This window comes from Haliotis cracherodii, unplaced genomic scaffold, assembly GCF_022045235.1.
Source record: "Haliotis cracherodii isolate W230 unplaced genomic scaffold, xgHalCrac1.p SCAF_5, whole genome shotgun sequence".
NCBI classification, from domain to species: Eukaryota; Metazoa; Mollusca; class Gastropoda; order Lepetellida; family Haliotidae; genus Haliotis; species Haliotis cracherodii.
In genome coordinates, this window is record NW_027266308.1 from 48,563,991 (window position 1) to 48,580,977 (window position 16,987).

The following is a 16,987-nucleotide window of genomic DNA, read 5'->3' on the forward strand; positions in this document are numbered from 1 at the left end:
ATAGCATGAGCAACGGTTGATGCTGTCGGTATACGGCGACACTCGCTCACCCAGATCATACACTGCCGATCCCAATCTTCATCGACTCTCACAGCACATATACTGCACACCTTTTATGTTGAACACCTTTTATGAATAAACTTCCTTCCGATGGGTTAATTATGCAGCCATCATGACAGTGATCCTTACTTGTTTTGTGTTGTTGTTTAACGACATACGCAGCAATGTTATGACTATAACGGCTTCCTGTAAAGATTAAACAACTGACCAAGACATCAATTCAATCACCGTGTACGACAAGCACAGACCAAGACATCAATTCAATCACCGTGTACGACAAGCACAGACCAAGAGATCCATTCAATCACCGCGTACGATAAGCATAGACCAAGATATCCATTCAACCCCCTCGTACTGCAAGCACAGACCAAGAGATCATTCAATCACCGCGTACGACAAGCATAGACAAAGAGATCCATTCAATCACCGCGTACGACAAGCATAGACCAAGAGATCCATTCAATCACCTCTTACGACAAGCATAGACCAAGAGATCCATTCAATCACCGCGTACGGCAAGCATAGACCAAGAGATCCATTCAATCACCGCGTACTGCAAGCACAGACCAAGAGATCATTCAATTACCTCGTACGGCAAGCACAGACCAAGATATCCATTCAATCACCGCGTACGGCAAGCACAGACCAAGAGATCATTCAATCACCTCGTACTGCAAGCACAGACCAAGAGATCATTCAATTACCTCGTACGGCAAGCACAGACCAAGATATCCATTCAATCACCGCGTACGGCAAGCACAGACCAAGACATCAATTCAATCACCTCGTACTGCAAGCATAGACCAAGAGATCCATTCAATCACCTCTTACGACAAGCATAGACCAAGAGATCATTCAATCACCTCGTACGGCAAGCATAGGCCAAGATATCCATTCAATCACCGCGTACGGCAAGCATAGACCAAGAGATCATTCAAACACCGCGTACGGCAAGCATAGACCAAGAGATCCATACAATCACCGCGTACGGCAAGCATAGACAAAGAGATCCATTCAATCAACTCGTACGACAAGCATAGACCAAGAGATTTTCAGTCACCGCGTACGACAATTATAGACCAAGAGATCCATTCAATCACCGCGTACTGCAAGCATAGACCAAGAGATCCATTCAATCACCGCGTACGGCAGGCATAGACCAAGATATCCATTCAATCACCGCTTACGGCAAGCATAGACCAAGATATCCATTCAATCACCGCGTACGACAAGCATAGACCAAGAGATCCATTCAATCACCGCGTACGGCAAGCATACACCAAGAGATCCATTCAATCACCGCGTACTGCAAGCATAGACCAAGATATCCATTCAATCACCGCGTACGGCAAGCATAGACCAAGATATCCATTCAATCACTGCGTACGACAAGCATAGACCAATATATCCATTCAATCACCGCGTACGACAAGCATAGACAAAGAGATCCATTCAATCAACTCGTACGACAAGCATAGACCAAGAGATCCATTCAATCACTGTGTACGACAAGCATAGACCAAGAGATTTTCAGTCACCGCGTACGACAATTATAGACCAAGAGATCCATTCAATCACCGCGTACTGCAAGCATAGACCAAGAGATCCATTCGATCACCGCGTACGGCAGGCATAGACCAAGATATCCATTCAATCACCGCTTACGGCAAGCATAGACCAAGATATCCTTTCAATCACCGCGTACGACAAGCATAGACCAAGAGATCCATTCAATCACCGCGTACGGCAAGCATACACCAAGAGATCCATTCAATCACCGCGTACTGCAAGCATAGACCAAGATATCCATTCAATCACCGCGTACGGCAAGCATAGACCAAGATATCCATTCAATCACTGCGTACGACAAGCATAGACCAATATATCCATTCAATCACCGCGTACGACAAGCACATGTTGCTGCATGGGGATCAGTTCTAACACGGAATCCCCACTGTGTTTTTGAAGTCTGAATTGAAGCAACAATTACAAGGCCCTAATCAGGACATGAACATTGATATGATGAAATATGTGAACTTCGATATCTTCTCCATTAGCATTTTAACGCTGCTGTCATATAAAAGGGTTTGGGGTGGGACATCTAACCAATGTACACACAGGCTAAACTCATCCCTGAAGCTGTAGAGCGACCTAGTTATGCTCAGCATGTGTGAACCCAAGTCAACATGCTCTCGTCGCCATCTGCTCAGGTGTATAATGAGAAAATATTTTCTGTAATTGGAGTTTTGGGAACACATTTACGAGATATGAATGCTGACTTAATAGTGTGAGACATTGGCTTTCTGCATTGTTTATATATTTTACCTGGTCACAGCTGAAATTGCTACAAATGTAATTAATGGATGGCAAATAGACTAACATCTAGTCACTGAAATGAACATATTTTACAGTTGTTAAATTATGGTTATAAAATATAAAAAGAGTTTGCCACTAACGTGGCTATATCCCCCGCCCCTGTTGCAGAATTTATGACATAATTAAATCTAAACAAACCCTAATCTTTTTTAACCGAGGTGGAACTTATCATGGAAATTGTAAAAATAGAGGGGTTTGGACCCTAAGTCCATCTTGTTGCCATGGAAACGTAAAAAATAAAAATTTCTAAAATTTCTAAATAGCAAAAGGCATCAGTTCAGCTTGTACTTGACAGACCTGCAAAGCTTTATGAAAAAATGTTGAACGGTTTCTGAGTTATGCTCCGTAAACGAAACGTGACGGACGGACTGACTGACGGACGGAGCCCGTTTCTATATCCCCCGCCAACTTTGTTGGGCGGGGAATAATAAAAAGGGAGCTTAGAGAATTTCTCCATTTTCAGATACTGCAGTAATCTAGACTGTATGCCATCCTGTAACCGTCCAAAGGGCATCCGAGCTTTTGATGTTAATAAAACTTGACCACTCGTGTAATTTTGCATATGGATATAGCCAGAAAACCGCACCTCATATATGAAATAGTTTGGAGAATTGACGTGTACGTTATGTGTGTGTGTGTGTGTGTGTGTGTGTGTGTGTGTGTGTGTGTGTGTGTGTGGCTGATGCCACTGAACAACCATGCCGCAGTTTAACATGAATACCCCACTCCGTTTTAGCTTTCCCCTTAATGCCGAGCACCAGATAGAGGAGAGTTCAAGTATGCCTTATATAGGGAGGTTCACGTATACGTTATGAGAGTTCAAGTATGCATTATACAGGAGAATTCATGTATACGTTTCATAACAGAGTTCACGTATGCATTATATGGAGACGTCCACGTATACGTTATGAGATTTCAAGTTTGCCTCATATAGGAGAGAGAGAGAGAGAGAGAGAGAGAGAGAGAGAGAGAGAGAGAGAGAGAGAGAGAGAGAGAGAGGGGGGGAGGGAGGGTGGGTGAGTGAGTGATAACGCCGCAGTTCAATCACGACGTGGGGGCTAAATGAGAGGTAAGTCAGACGTGATGTAGAGCATTGAGTGATCAGATGTTTGAACAGAAAACAGGAGCAAGTGTATGATGCTGACAAAGGACCTTAATCAGCGCGAATCTGGATTCGAACCCATGATCGACAGGACGCAACTCTGTACTGGCCGTTCCGCACTGCCTGGCCGGAGAGGCCACGTGTATTGTGTAGGTGTTAAAATATAATACTTACTCACTTTCCAGGAGATAGAACCACCTCATTACAGATACGGCAGTAAACGCTAATATTACTTATGTTAGTCGTTAGTCTTTATTTATTCGTACATGTGTAGGCCAACGGCCCATGGTACATTTAATGGTCCACAGCATATAATACAGGTTCACGATGATTAAAGGCGTGATACAAATACATTGCCCTAGTTCTAATTGTAGTTTGGTCATAGTCACACATTAAAGTATCAAATGTATCTAGTGTAGGATGGACATAATACTTTTCATGGATATAGTGTTGCCTTACATTAACATATACTTCACAAATAACAAACCTATTGCCGACCTAAATATACCAGTAGTTTTAAAGCAGATACATATGGTTCAGCACAGAATGATGTTTTAAATAGGGAATAATAATGCATTTGAGAGCTATAAGTAATCGCCGACTGCCATTTCTGTTTATAAATCCATTCTAAGCGTGATACAAATTCATCAACAAATAAGTTTGGAAAATCGACAATCGGTTTATCCCAAACATTGTCAAATCCAACATGACACAAGAGGCGCTTAATTGCAGCCACACAATTATAGATTTCTCTATTAGAAGCTTCAAGATACAACATATTATGTTAGTCACAAGTTCCAAACTGTAATTGAACAAAATATTTCACACACAATGATTCTGATAAAACGGCCAATGGGCGGTGGGATAGCCTAGGCTCGGCACGGCGAAGACCCGGGTTCGATTCCCCACATGTGTACAATGTGTGAAGCCAATTTCTGGTTTCCTCGCCGTGATATTGCTTTAATATTGCTAAAAGCGGCGTGAAACCATACTCACTCATCTGATCCAAAACCGTTCCTTCACTCATCACATGATAAAGAGGATCAAACTGGTTATCAGGTACATCAACCCAGTGGTCTGACAGGGATAAAAAGATGTCGTGTCTGTCATTGTCACATTGAGCAATCTCTAGGTTGGTTGCATCAGCTGACGATGACGAATGACGCGTTGTTGATGGAGGAAATTATTTCACCGCCAGGTGACGCCGCTGACGTTATGTGGATCAAGGTTACGGTGTTGTTTAGGATTGGCGATCTGAGGACACCTGTAACCGTTGGCATCCGTGTCGGAATCCATTACTAAACGGTTTAAGAAAATATACATTTTGAAAAGCGGGCGCATACACTGTAATGCTTCACTTTACATACGCATATATCTGTGAAAAGCAGAATAGGTTTTTGATATGCTGAAGGCGAGTCAGTCGTGTAACATTACATGGGAGAGTGAGTAAGTGAGTGAGTTGGGTTTAACGCAGCTTTTAACAGTATTCCAGTTATATCGCGGCGTGTCAGCTAAATGTGGGAAAGCACGAAGTGATGCAGGTCTTAGACGTTTACCACTTCGGTGAAACCCACGAGCACGGGTATGGTGCTGACAAACCTAGAAACATTATCGGGGCGAACCGGGATTCGAACCCACAATCATAGGTTTCTGGCGTGCCCAAGGGATGCAACTCTGCACAGCGAATTGCGGCGCCTTAGACGACTGGGCCACCCGTGACCCCTTACATGGGAGAGCTCGCGTACAGATCATAGAACAGAACTCAGTGTATATATTGTATAGGGCAGTCTACGTATGTATTGTACAGGAAAGATCACGTATACATTGTGTAGAGCTCCCGTACATATTGTATAGGACAGTTCACGTATATATTGTACAGGAACGATCACGTATACATTGTGTAGGAGAACTCACGTACATATTGTATAGGACAGTTCACGTATATATTGTACAGGAAAGATCACGTATACATTGTGTAGGAGAACTCACGTACATATTGTATAGGACAGTTCACGTATATATTGTACAGGAAAGATCACGTATACATTGTGTAGGAGAACTCACGTATATATTGTATAGGACATCTCACGTATATATTGTACAGGAAAGATCACGTATACATTGTGTAGGAGAACTCACGTATATATTGTATAGGACATCTCACGTATATATTGTACAGGAAAGATCACGTATACATTGTGTAGGAGAACTCACGTATATATTGTATAGGACATCTCACGTATATATTGTACAGGAAAGATCACGTATACATTGTGTAGGAGAACTCACGTATACATTGTACAGGAAAAATCACGTATATATTGTGCAGGAAAGCTCATGTATAAATTGTATAGGAAAGCTCACGTATACATTGTGTAGGAGAACTCACGTATATATTGTAAAGGACAGTTCACGTATATATTGTACAGGAAAGCTGACGTATATATTGTATAGGAAAGCTGACGTATATATTGTATAGGAAAGCTGACGTATATATTGTATAGGAAAGCTGACGTATATATTGTACAGGAAAGCTGACGTATATATTGTATAGGAAAGCTGACGTATATATTGTATAGGAAAGCTGACGTATATATTGTACAGGAAAGCTGACGTATATATTGTACAGGAAAGCGGACGTATATATTGTATAGGAAAGCTCACGTATATATTGTATAGGAAAGCTCACGTATATATTGTACAGGAAAGCTCACGTATATATTGTACAAGAGAGATAACGGATATATTGTATTGTATAGGAGAGCTCACGTGCAGGAGAGGCCACGTATATATTGTATGGGAGAGCTCATGTATTTGTTATACATGAGAGCTCATATATGTTTATGAGCTCAATCTATATGTGAGTATATATATATATATATATATATATATATATATATATATATATATATATACGTATCGATTGTGATGGAGATAATTTTGCATTAACTTGATTTAACACAGAATATTTAAAAAGCAATGTAGAAATACATATTTTACGTGCGTTTCAAACGATATTAACTAGGCGTGCGTCCGTTTGGCAAACAAGATGTTGTTCATCTAAATAACCTTGTTACAGTAACAATATGTTTTCAATGACTTCTACCAATAAAATCAGTCTTTAAACATTTTAGTCTTACCTATACAATTAGAGTTGTCATGAATATAAACATGCAGGTGATGACATGGACACAACTTTTATAATTTTTCACTTATTTCAAGTTATGGGTTGGTGGGATTGCCCAGTGGTTAAAGCGTTCGCTCGTCACGCCAAATAACCAGGTTCGTTTCCCAAAATTGGTACAATGTGTGAAGCCCATTTGTGGTGTCCCCGCAGTGATATTACTGGAATATTGCTAAAAGCGGCGTCACTCACTCTGTTGAACTGCAACCGTGCTTGTCGTTAGAGGCGACCAACGGGATCAGGTACCAATAATGTCAATCACTGGATTGTCTGGCCCAGTCTCGATTATTTACAGACCGCCGTTATATAGCTTGGATATTGATTGGTGCGGCGTCAAACAACAAACAAACAGACAATCAATCAAACATAGGCCCCTCTTTACATCTCTCCATCGTGAAGGGACAGTGCGGTTTTGGGTCGGAAGTGTGTGTTTCTGGGCAGAATATACGGTTGCTGTCGTTGTATTGTCTCCATCTCCATCTGCATCACCTGCACCTTTCGGTAATGCGTCCGCCTGGAATACAAAGGATGTGGGCGCCACTTAATCGGGTTGATATAAGTCTTCATACCTTGCATACACCACTACTACTACTACTACTACTACTTCTACTACTACTACTACTACTACTACAACCATCTAACATAAAAGGGACAAAACCCTTTCCATTTTCATAAGAAAACTCTGCCAATTGCAGTGTCGACTGTACGATTTGAACTATATCATGAGCATAGGTTTATGAATCACTGTCAAATTAATTGTGATGATAGCATATGCGTTCGCAAAAGGGTGAGCGTATCCTGTCCCACCGTCACAAACACATGCAAAAGAAAGCCCATTGTTCACCTGAAAAAACACGGGAACGTATGGTACAAGACAAAATGGGTACTTGCATCGGACGTCATTCTTGTCACTGATGCGTCAAATTTGTAAATTTCATCCACATGTCTACCTAAAACGTTTTGAAAGCTTGAAGGCACGATGGTACCGCTAGAGTTATTACCTCGATTAACTGATCAGTGTACATGTATCGTGCATTCTCTACTCCCAGGAGAGTATGTACAACCCAAGCGGCCTGTGTCGTTCTATATGGTTCTGCATTCACATTTACAGCTAATCTGGGGCGGTCGGGTAGCCTAGTGGTTAAAAGCGTTCGCTCGTCACGCCGAAGACCCGGGTTCGATTCCCAACATGGGTACAATGTGTGAAGCCCATTTCTGGTGTCCCCCGCCGTGATATTGCTGGAATATTGCTAAAAGCGGCGTAAAACCAAACTCACTCACTCACTCACTTACAGCTAATCTACCGGGTACCCATTTACTACTTGGTGGGAAAAACCTCTTCCCGAGGAGACACCAGAGGTTGTACAGCCTATGTTGAAATGCGGGTCAGGACCGAAGCGCTTGTAACTCTCAGGAATGAAGCTGCTACCCATTCATCTGATATGTTACCTGTGTTTTTGACACGAAGCCATGTGCAACCTTTCGGCTAATGGATCACTTAACACACCGTCATACTCATTTCGGGCTTCACTATACTGAGTCGGTGAACGTCGATATGACACCGTTATTCTGAATCCAGCCTTGTAACAGAAATCATATTAATACAGCATATTGTCTCACCATTTCTTACATAGTACGACAATGACGATGGCAGTGAGAACACAGCATGCAGACACGGAACCGGCAATGGCAGCTACAGGAAGGTTCCAATCTAATATTGAATTAGAAATTATTATTTGACCTATAGTCACCCTTAAACTTTTTTAACCTATTCATATTATGGCGAAATAACATACTCATTATAAATACTTTTACATAATTTATGTACATAATTGTTGTCATTGAATCAATCATATCTTAAAAATAAATGTTTTCATTCAACACACGTTTCTCAACTTCGTTAGATAGGAAAACAACACACATAAACACTAAAAATGTTCTCTCGCTATCAATCTATATATCTGATGGTAAACCCGTGAACAATATATTTTAATCCCTACAGTCATACTTAAACTTTCTTTTTAACCTTCTCATTTTTCATATGACGAAGAACATAATCAACGAATATGTGTTTCACTGTATGATCATAAGTCTACAAATAGGTGTCACAGTAGTTATTGATACATACCTGAGCCTTTTACATCAACTGAAAAATACAATGAATTAGTCACGATCATTACAATTGATAGGATATATAACAATAATGTAAGGAAATACACATCATTACGTTTATGATACGTTAGTTTAGCAAATATTATTATTTCCGTACACAGTGAGTGAGTATGGTTTTACGCCGCTTTTAGCAATATTCCAGCAATACCACGGCGGGGTACACCAGAAATGGGCTTCACACATTGTACCCTTGTCGGGAATCGAACCCGGGTCTTCGGCCTGACTAGCAAACGCTTTAACCACTGGGCTACCCGACCGCCCCATTTTCCTCAAACTCATTATGAGAAAATGATTGCAAAAATGTTATTATGTGAATTTTGATAGATCACACCGAAGCAACAAAATGTAATTAGATAATTTAATTAGATTTAATTTAATTTAACCGTTGGTTTTAGTGCGTCAGATAAGTAGGCACTGGAACAATTTTTGTTGTTGAAGTATATGAGTTTTAATCAGTAAATGAAAACTACAGTTGTAGTAAACATTTGACAAAGCTTGTTTATCAATCTTGAAAAAAAATATTGGCCTCATATCCTGATATTTTCGACCAAAAAAAATTTAACGCCAATCTTCACCAAAATATGTTTGTCACGTCATGGATGATATAATTAAGCATTTTTTATATTATAGAAAAGAACATGTACCGTTGCACTCGTTCACGTCAACAGCCCCTCGCCCAAGAGTTGTCTTCCCGGAAGTACAGGCCTTACAATATGTCTGCCCAGTTGCATCCTGGTATCTTCCCTTGTCACATGTCTCACAGAGGCCGTTCAGCAGGTATGTGCCGGGTCCACACGGCACTGTCAACACATACGTCACGTCAAACACGTGACAAGATACACATACATGTACAAATATACATCAACGTTTAGGTTTGGGTGGAGGTGGTGGTTATAACGAGATTTGTTTCAGTCGAGATAAACTGTTAATTTTTGATTGTCCATATGCAATATGCAATTCTTTGGGCTAAAATATAGCCATGTTTTTTCTGGCCTCTGCACGTATTTTTCAAAATTACCGCTTCCTATGGTAAAGTAGACTCTGTCATCCATACAAGTGACACTGGTATTGTATTAAAGAACCGACTTCAGTGTGTTCCCAATTGGTTTAGTTGGTATTCTTTTGTTTACAATACAAATATAAAAAAAATATATAAAAAGCATACACCCCTTCTCACTTTTGAGAACGATTTGTGCAGCTTTACCATCACTTTTTCTGTATTAGGTATACATCCTTTTGTTTGATACATTTATCGACACAGCCACTATTTAAACAAATAACATTCTGAGTAAGGAACTACCGTAGCCTAGAGCATAGTGACAAGTGAGCTGGGTTTAACGCCACTGTGAACATTATTCCAGTTATATCACGGCGTGTCAGCTTGATGTGGGAGGAAACCCTGAAGTTATGGAGGTCTTAGAAGGTTACCATTTTGGCGAAATCCATGAGTACGGGTTGGTGCTGTCAAACCTAGAAACATAATCAGACTCAACCGGGATTTGAACCCAGTCTACTACAGAATATAACCTGGGTATTGACACGAGGGGGCAGCGCAGGCGCTGATACGGTATTTTTGAAGTATTCTATTAATGTTCATCAACGAACATGTTTACAGTTTCGATGACTGATGGACAAGTCGTAATAGACCCACCACAATAGGCATCCACCCTTGTCAGAGTATCGGGACACGTGACGTCCCCTGTGATGGTGGTAGAATGTTGGTTCAAGTAGAAGTTCCTGCCTCCGATGTTGACAGTGAAGACTCCGCTTTGACCTGATGTGTTCATGTGTATCACTGCACTTTCCACATCTTTCAAGCTGACTATGAGGCCAACTATGAAAAAAACGGACAATATTTGTATTTTATCATCCAGCTGAGCTGTCATCAGCAGTTTTTGTAAATAGTTACATTGTCTCTTCATACTAAACAGAAACACGTTATAAGAATGTTATGGGTGTGTGAGTGGTAGAGTGAATTGTGTTTAACGCAAATCGTGTCCCATGAATATTCAGAGTTATGGTTGTTTTCATTGATGTTTGAAAAGAAGAGAAGGTGACATTAACCTATGTTGTGTACTCCAGTTTAACATTCTCAATAATACACACTGAATATATGAACAATAACTTTTTGCTTGTTTGTTGTTTAACGCCGCACTCAGCAATATTTCAGCTATATAACGCCGGTCTGTAAGTAATCGAATCTTGACCAAAATCCAGTGATTGACAACATGAGCATCGATTCATGCAATTGGGATCGATGACATGCATCAACCAAGTCAGCGAGCCTGACCACCTGATCCCATTGGTCGCCTCTTACGACAAGCATAGTCGCCTTTTACCTGTGACCTGTTCTAACCCGGATCTTAACGGGCCGAAACCATACCTGTACATACCAGAAACAGGACTGTTTCCAAACGTCACCGTGAACCCAGTTGGAGCTGCCGAACGTTTTTCCCGCCGTGACGCGTCACAACTGTCGATGGTAATGTTTTTCACCTGACACCGTTTGTCTATAATACAAGGGACTGAGGTTGTTTCAGCACGAACCGCCCCTTCAACCTTTCTCTTTGCATCATCCATATTGGTGTGGTCACATATAAGATCCATATACTCGGCTTTATAATTAACTGTCAAGGCTTCTGCTGGATGGATTTCTACAATGTAGATAAAGGAATCATTTTTCCATGGGGAAAAGGTATATCATGATTGTGTGGAAATCTCAGCCGTTACAAACATACAATGCCTTGACTGTTTTTGTTTGACGTCGCTCTCAACAATATTCCAGCCAAATTCATTAAAGTATACAACAAAGCCAGAATTACCAGTGTCGTTTATCCAACGAAACAAATAAAATTGGACGTAAAAGGCAAAATAGGGTTGAAAATTATATTAGTGGATCACTGAAAATCAGTGATGACACCAGGTGTTCTCGAAACCGGTTTTCATGTCCTGTGCTTCCGGTGGCAATCGCCACTCAGAAAATGTGCACAATCCAGTGATGGACCATTCATCCGCATGAAGAGGTGTCAGTCATATCAGAGTAAACAACCTGATTTTAACGAGATTTATGTCACCTTTACGACAGCTTGTAAATAATCAAGGTTGGACCAGTATATGTTGCTAGGGACCTATATTTTACCAGGGGTCCCCACAGGTCGATTTGTATACGGTTCAGTTTACGTCACTGTGGAGTGCACATAACGCCTACATGAGATGATTTAAACTTCTTAAGAAAGAGACTTTCGGGTCGATTGATCCTGCCTTAATCCGCGATAGTTCAGCAGAGACAGTAGTATTTTACACATTCGCATTTAGTAGTTGTTGCGTTTGATAAACAAAATATCCAATTATGATGGGTAATTTAAGACCATCAGCTCACAAAACACGTACCTCAAAATTGTACGACTAACATTCATATTCATTCCGTCTTAACAGGTCACTTACATTTGCTGATTCGTTTATGACGATTAAATGACAAGCCATGTGCTGGATGAGGAATCATGACACTGTAATAACAGTTGGTCCTAACAGTGTGCTACAGCAGATGTCACGCCTTTTAGTCATGTGTGTGAGTGAGTGAGTGAGTTGGGTTTAACGCCACATTTAACAGTATTCCAGTTATATCACGGCGTGTCAGCTTAATGTGGGAGGAAAGCCCGAAGTGATGCAGGTCTCAGACGTTTACCACTTTGGTGAAACCCACGAGCACGGGTATGGTGCTGAAAAAAACTAGAAACATAATCGGGGCGAACTGGGATTCGAAACCGCAAATATAGGTTTCTGGCGTTCCCAAGGGACGCAACTCTGCACAGTGAATCGCGGCGCCTTAGACGACTGGGCCACCCGTGCCCCTTTTAGTCATGTAATACACTGATAGAATGTATACTAAAGCATTTCGTTTCACATATAAACATGTCAATCAAGAAGAATAAACATCAGTTATCCGCTGATGGAACCACTGCAGAGTTAAAATTATATTAATCAATAATATAATTAGGATGATAAAATGAATATGGTAGTGGTGATAATCCTGTGTATGTTATTAAATACATGTTTATTATATTTGAATCTTACCCATGCACTTTGGCAGTCTGTGGTAGGGGTTGTCTTCAGTGATGAAGTTCCACACGTATCCCGTCTCATCACCACACTCGTACACGTCCAGAGGGGGGATGTCGAAGTCGTAGCCTTCTTCGCAGCTCACGTTGCAGAACATCATCTTCCCGTTCATGTCGCAGTCGAAAGTGCCATTCATGGGTGGGGTAACTTCCGAACATGCTGCAACAATAAAAAAGTCGCCAGAATTGATCATAGAAGCGTAAAATTATAATACTAAACCGATGCTTATACTACAAGTATTTCTGAATAAAGCTTCAAAAGAGTATTCAGTACAAACAAAAAATATTACCATCCAAATCTTTCATAGTTTAATGTTTGTACCCGGTGCAAAAACATCGTCTGACCACAGAACACATTGTGGGCTTTGGGCATCATCTCCAAAATAGAAAATGCGAGTTACAAATGAACCAATACTAATATTTGATAAAGTCGGGTCAGTTATTAATCCGTGAACTCAAACATCTAGTACCCATTGTAAGCACTCGATCAACAAATGTAGTATTTTTATCACAGAAGCGTTACTGTCACCTTTGACTGAGGGACGTTGAACCCCATATGTCACCAGTCGCCCGCACTATACCTGGACACGTCTGTGTGTTACAGTCCCTTGTGTTAAAACTGTCCCCCTCACATTCGCTGCCTCCATGTTGTGGTACCGGGTTGTCACAGCGTCGAGAACGATTTTGTTTCCCTCCATCACATTCCTCGCTGCATCTGCTCCAGTTTCCCCAGCTTCCCCACCCGCCGTGTACTGCAGAACAAAACATGTCCCTATAGAGGTGTCTAGGTCACTCGCCGTGTACTGCAGAACAAAACATGTCTCTATACAGATGTCTAGGTCACCCGCCATGTACTGCAGAACAAAACATGTCCCTGTAGAGGTGTGCACGTCACCCGAGGTGTACTGCAGAACAAAACATGTCTCTATACAGGTGTCTAGGTCACCCGCCGTGTACTGCAGAACAAAACATGTCCCTATAGAGGTGTCTAGGTCACCCGCTGAGCACTGCAGAACAAAACATGTCCCTATACAGGCAACTAGGTCACCTGCCATGTATTGCAAAACAAATGTCCCTAAGTCTGTGTTTTGGTCTCCCATCTTGGACTACAGAAAAATACATCACCATATGAACGTTGTCTGGGTCACCCGTCGTGGCAATCCAATACAAAACATGCACTCGGCAATATTCCCGCTATACGACGGCGGTCTGTAAATAATCGAGTCTGGGCCAGACAATCCAGTGATTGATATCATGGGCAACGATCCACACAATTGGAATACGATGACATGCATCAACCATGCCAGCCAGCCTGACCACCCGATCCTGTCAGTCGCCTCTTACGACAAGCATTGTCGCCTTTTACGGCAAGCATGGGTTGCTGAAGACCTTTCTACCCTGAATCTTCATGTCGAGGTGCAGGAAAATGTACAGGTGACTCGTCAGTAGAAAAATAATCTTTATATTGGATGGCTATAAGCGACACTTTCAATATTTACCCATCTTTGGGAAATGGTCAATAACCCACAACCAATGTACGCATCGACATACTTGTAAATCTTGGGTAATTGTAAACTTGTCGATGCGGCCTAAATTAATATAGATTCACTCACTCTGTAGTTCTATCAAAAGGCTGTTGAGATATTTTTATTTATTCACTCTAATCGGAAAGTGAGCACATAGCGTAAGGGATCATTTCTCATGAAATTCAAAATACTGACCTAAAACATCGTCACAGTATTGGCCCGTGTATTCCGGCGTACACAGACAGGTGTAGCTCGCGACGCCATCCACGCACGTAGCGTCGTTTGCACACACGTTACCGCCACAGTCGTCCATGTTGGCGTCGCAGTTCACCCCGGTGTAGCCCTCACTACACGTGCACCTGTAGCCGCCTAGCTGATCCGTGCAATCGCCATGGACACATGGACCAGAGGTGCATTCGTCACTGTCTGAAGAGAAAACCATGACGTTGTTCAAGAAATACTAAACACACCGTAATGGTCGCTCCCGTATTTTGAACCCTATATATTCACACCATCTTCTATCAAAATGACATAACATCATAAGCTTCACCACTGCATATAGTAGGAATCATATTCCTTTACCATATTTCATCTAGCAACTTCATCTGTAGTAAGCCTAATTTCCGTTTAATAGATTTTAGTTTAATGACTTCTATTGTGCATAAGTCGTACCATCACACTCGCTAGGTATCTGCAGGAAGCTGTCCACTAAATCAGCTTGACCAAATATTCGCCATGAAAGAATGTCTCCACTGTCACGGCTGAAACACTTATGAGGGTTGTCGACATTGCTTCCGGACCAAAGGTTCATCTGTGAGATGCTCCCGACGAACCCTTCCCCTGTTACACAGGAATGATTTTTGTGTTAAACTTGTGCACCCAATTCTACTTAACTCGACCTATTAACGTTTCTTAATACACATATGTCATGTTGTGCCATGTTTGGTTTGGGGGTATTCGATATGTACAGTTACACACGATTATTTATATACCTGTACGTTTATATGACAAAAAATCTCACTTTAGTGACATTGTCGTGTTGTTGTCCATACAGAAAAGAGCAAATAGTGGCAAAATTGAAAACAGCTGGACAAGTACTTAAAGTGTTGTCGTTTATGTAAAGGTTGATATATTAATAATACAGACATCACAAAACAAATTATTATGAAGTTTGTTCATAGTAATTATTTTCGAAGGGCAATAACGCGACAATAACACTTCTTAGATTCCATACATTATATAACAACAATGAGATATTTCTTTCACATTACGTTATATCATGTAAAGTATTAAAGGAGTAAAAGTATAAGTATTATGTTCGTCAAAGGCACACACTACATAAGTTTCAATCAAGTATATGATATTTACGATAGAATACACTCGGCAAATAATCTACGTAATGATGTAACTGTTACAGATTTGGCGTAGTAACGCCATATAATAAATGATAGTTGTCCATACCACCAGCGGTGAAAAACAGTGACTCGTTGATGGTCATGAGCTCTGTGTGTATATACCCTGACGTCCTTCCACGAACACCGTCTGTGTGGGCTTCAACTTCGCCAAGTGTGACCACGACGGTGTGCTGGTGCCACCTTGTATCATTTAGGAGGACCGGTGACTCGATGATGCCACTTCAATATACAAGTATAAAACTATGAATAGTTTACTCTTTTGCTAGAATTTGCAACGTACAATTTCGAACAACAAATAACTTTTGATTTCGACGTTAATAACAGAAAATCAGAAAATAGTAAATTTACAAGTGGCTTTAGGGCACTGAAAAAGCAACTGATGATGTACCTTTGTGAAGAAGTCTTAAGCTGATAGTCTTCCAACCGAATTGACATCCAGTCTTTCCCCTCCGATGTGACCATAAGGACACGACCTTCACCTTTGGCTGCCTTCAGCCATAGGGTTAAAGTGAAATTGTCTACATCCATCTTCTCTCTAACAGATATCTCAACTTCCGCAGTAGAGTTTTCGCTCTCTATAAACTCAACATCAAATTCTACAACAGAATATAGGTATCTTTAACCTTTTCAGAATAGATCAATTAGAACAGATGCGTACCTATACAGAGTGCACAAGTATCTGGAATTACGTAAAAGCCATCCTAAAATAATAATAAACGCATTTCAACATAGAAATAAGTTGAGGATGAAGCTACTGGTACGAATGCATTTTGCCGGACACCTTCCGGCATGTTTGTAAGAGATGTACAGGAAGAGCATGTAATTTGTAGTTTATGAAAAATACCAAGTTTCTGATGAAATGTGTCTCGCATGGATGTCAATGATGGGGTCACCGCATTCCTTTATGAAACTTCTAATTACCACTATTTGTTTGTTTAAATTTCGAGGTTTAATAATGTTAAACCACAATGCAAAGTAGTGGCCGATAGGTGTCCGGTAAAATGTATGTGTACCAAGCTATTTTACCATAAAGA

General features: G+C 40.9%; 1 protein-coding gene across 1 annotated transcript in view; it reads right to left on the reverse strand.

The window, feature by feature from the left end:
• Positions 1 to 7,100: 7,100 nt before the first annotated feature.
• The window catches only part of LOC139443151 (sushi, von Willebrand factor type A, EGF and pentraxin domain-containing protein 1-like), a 32,980-nt gene continuing 23,093 nt past the window's right edge, over positions 7,101 to 16,987 (reverse strand). The window contains exons 15-26 of the mRNA XM_071224105.1: positions 16,342 to 16,549; positions 16,000 to 16,172; positions 15,211 to 15,378; positions 14,734 to 14,964; positions 13,594 to 13,764; positions 12,969 to 13,172; positions 11,288 to 11,548; positions 10,546 to 10,728; positions 9,539 to 9,694; positions 8,851 to 8,868; positions 8,343 to 8,433; positions 7,101 to 7,236 (exon numbers count right to left, since the gene is read on the reverse strand). Coding sequence (XP_071080206.1) covers positions 7,101 to 7,236; positions 8,343 to 8,433; positions 8,851 to 8,868; positions 9,539 to 9,694; positions 10,546 to 10,728; positions 11,288 to 11,548; positions 12,969 to 13,172; positions 13,594 to 13,764; positions 14,734 to 14,964; positions 15,211 to 15,378; positions 16,000 to 16,172; positions 16,342 to 16,549 — 2,000 coding nt within the window. The remainder of the gene's footprint in view (positions 7,237 to 8,342; positions 8,434 to 8,850; positions 8,869 to 9,538; positions 9,695 to 10,545; positions 10,729 to 11,287; positions 11,549 to 12,968; positions 13,173 to 13,593; positions 13,765 to 14,733; positions 14,965 to 15,210; positions 15,379 to 15,999; positions 16,173 to 16,341; positions 16,550 to 16,987) is intronic.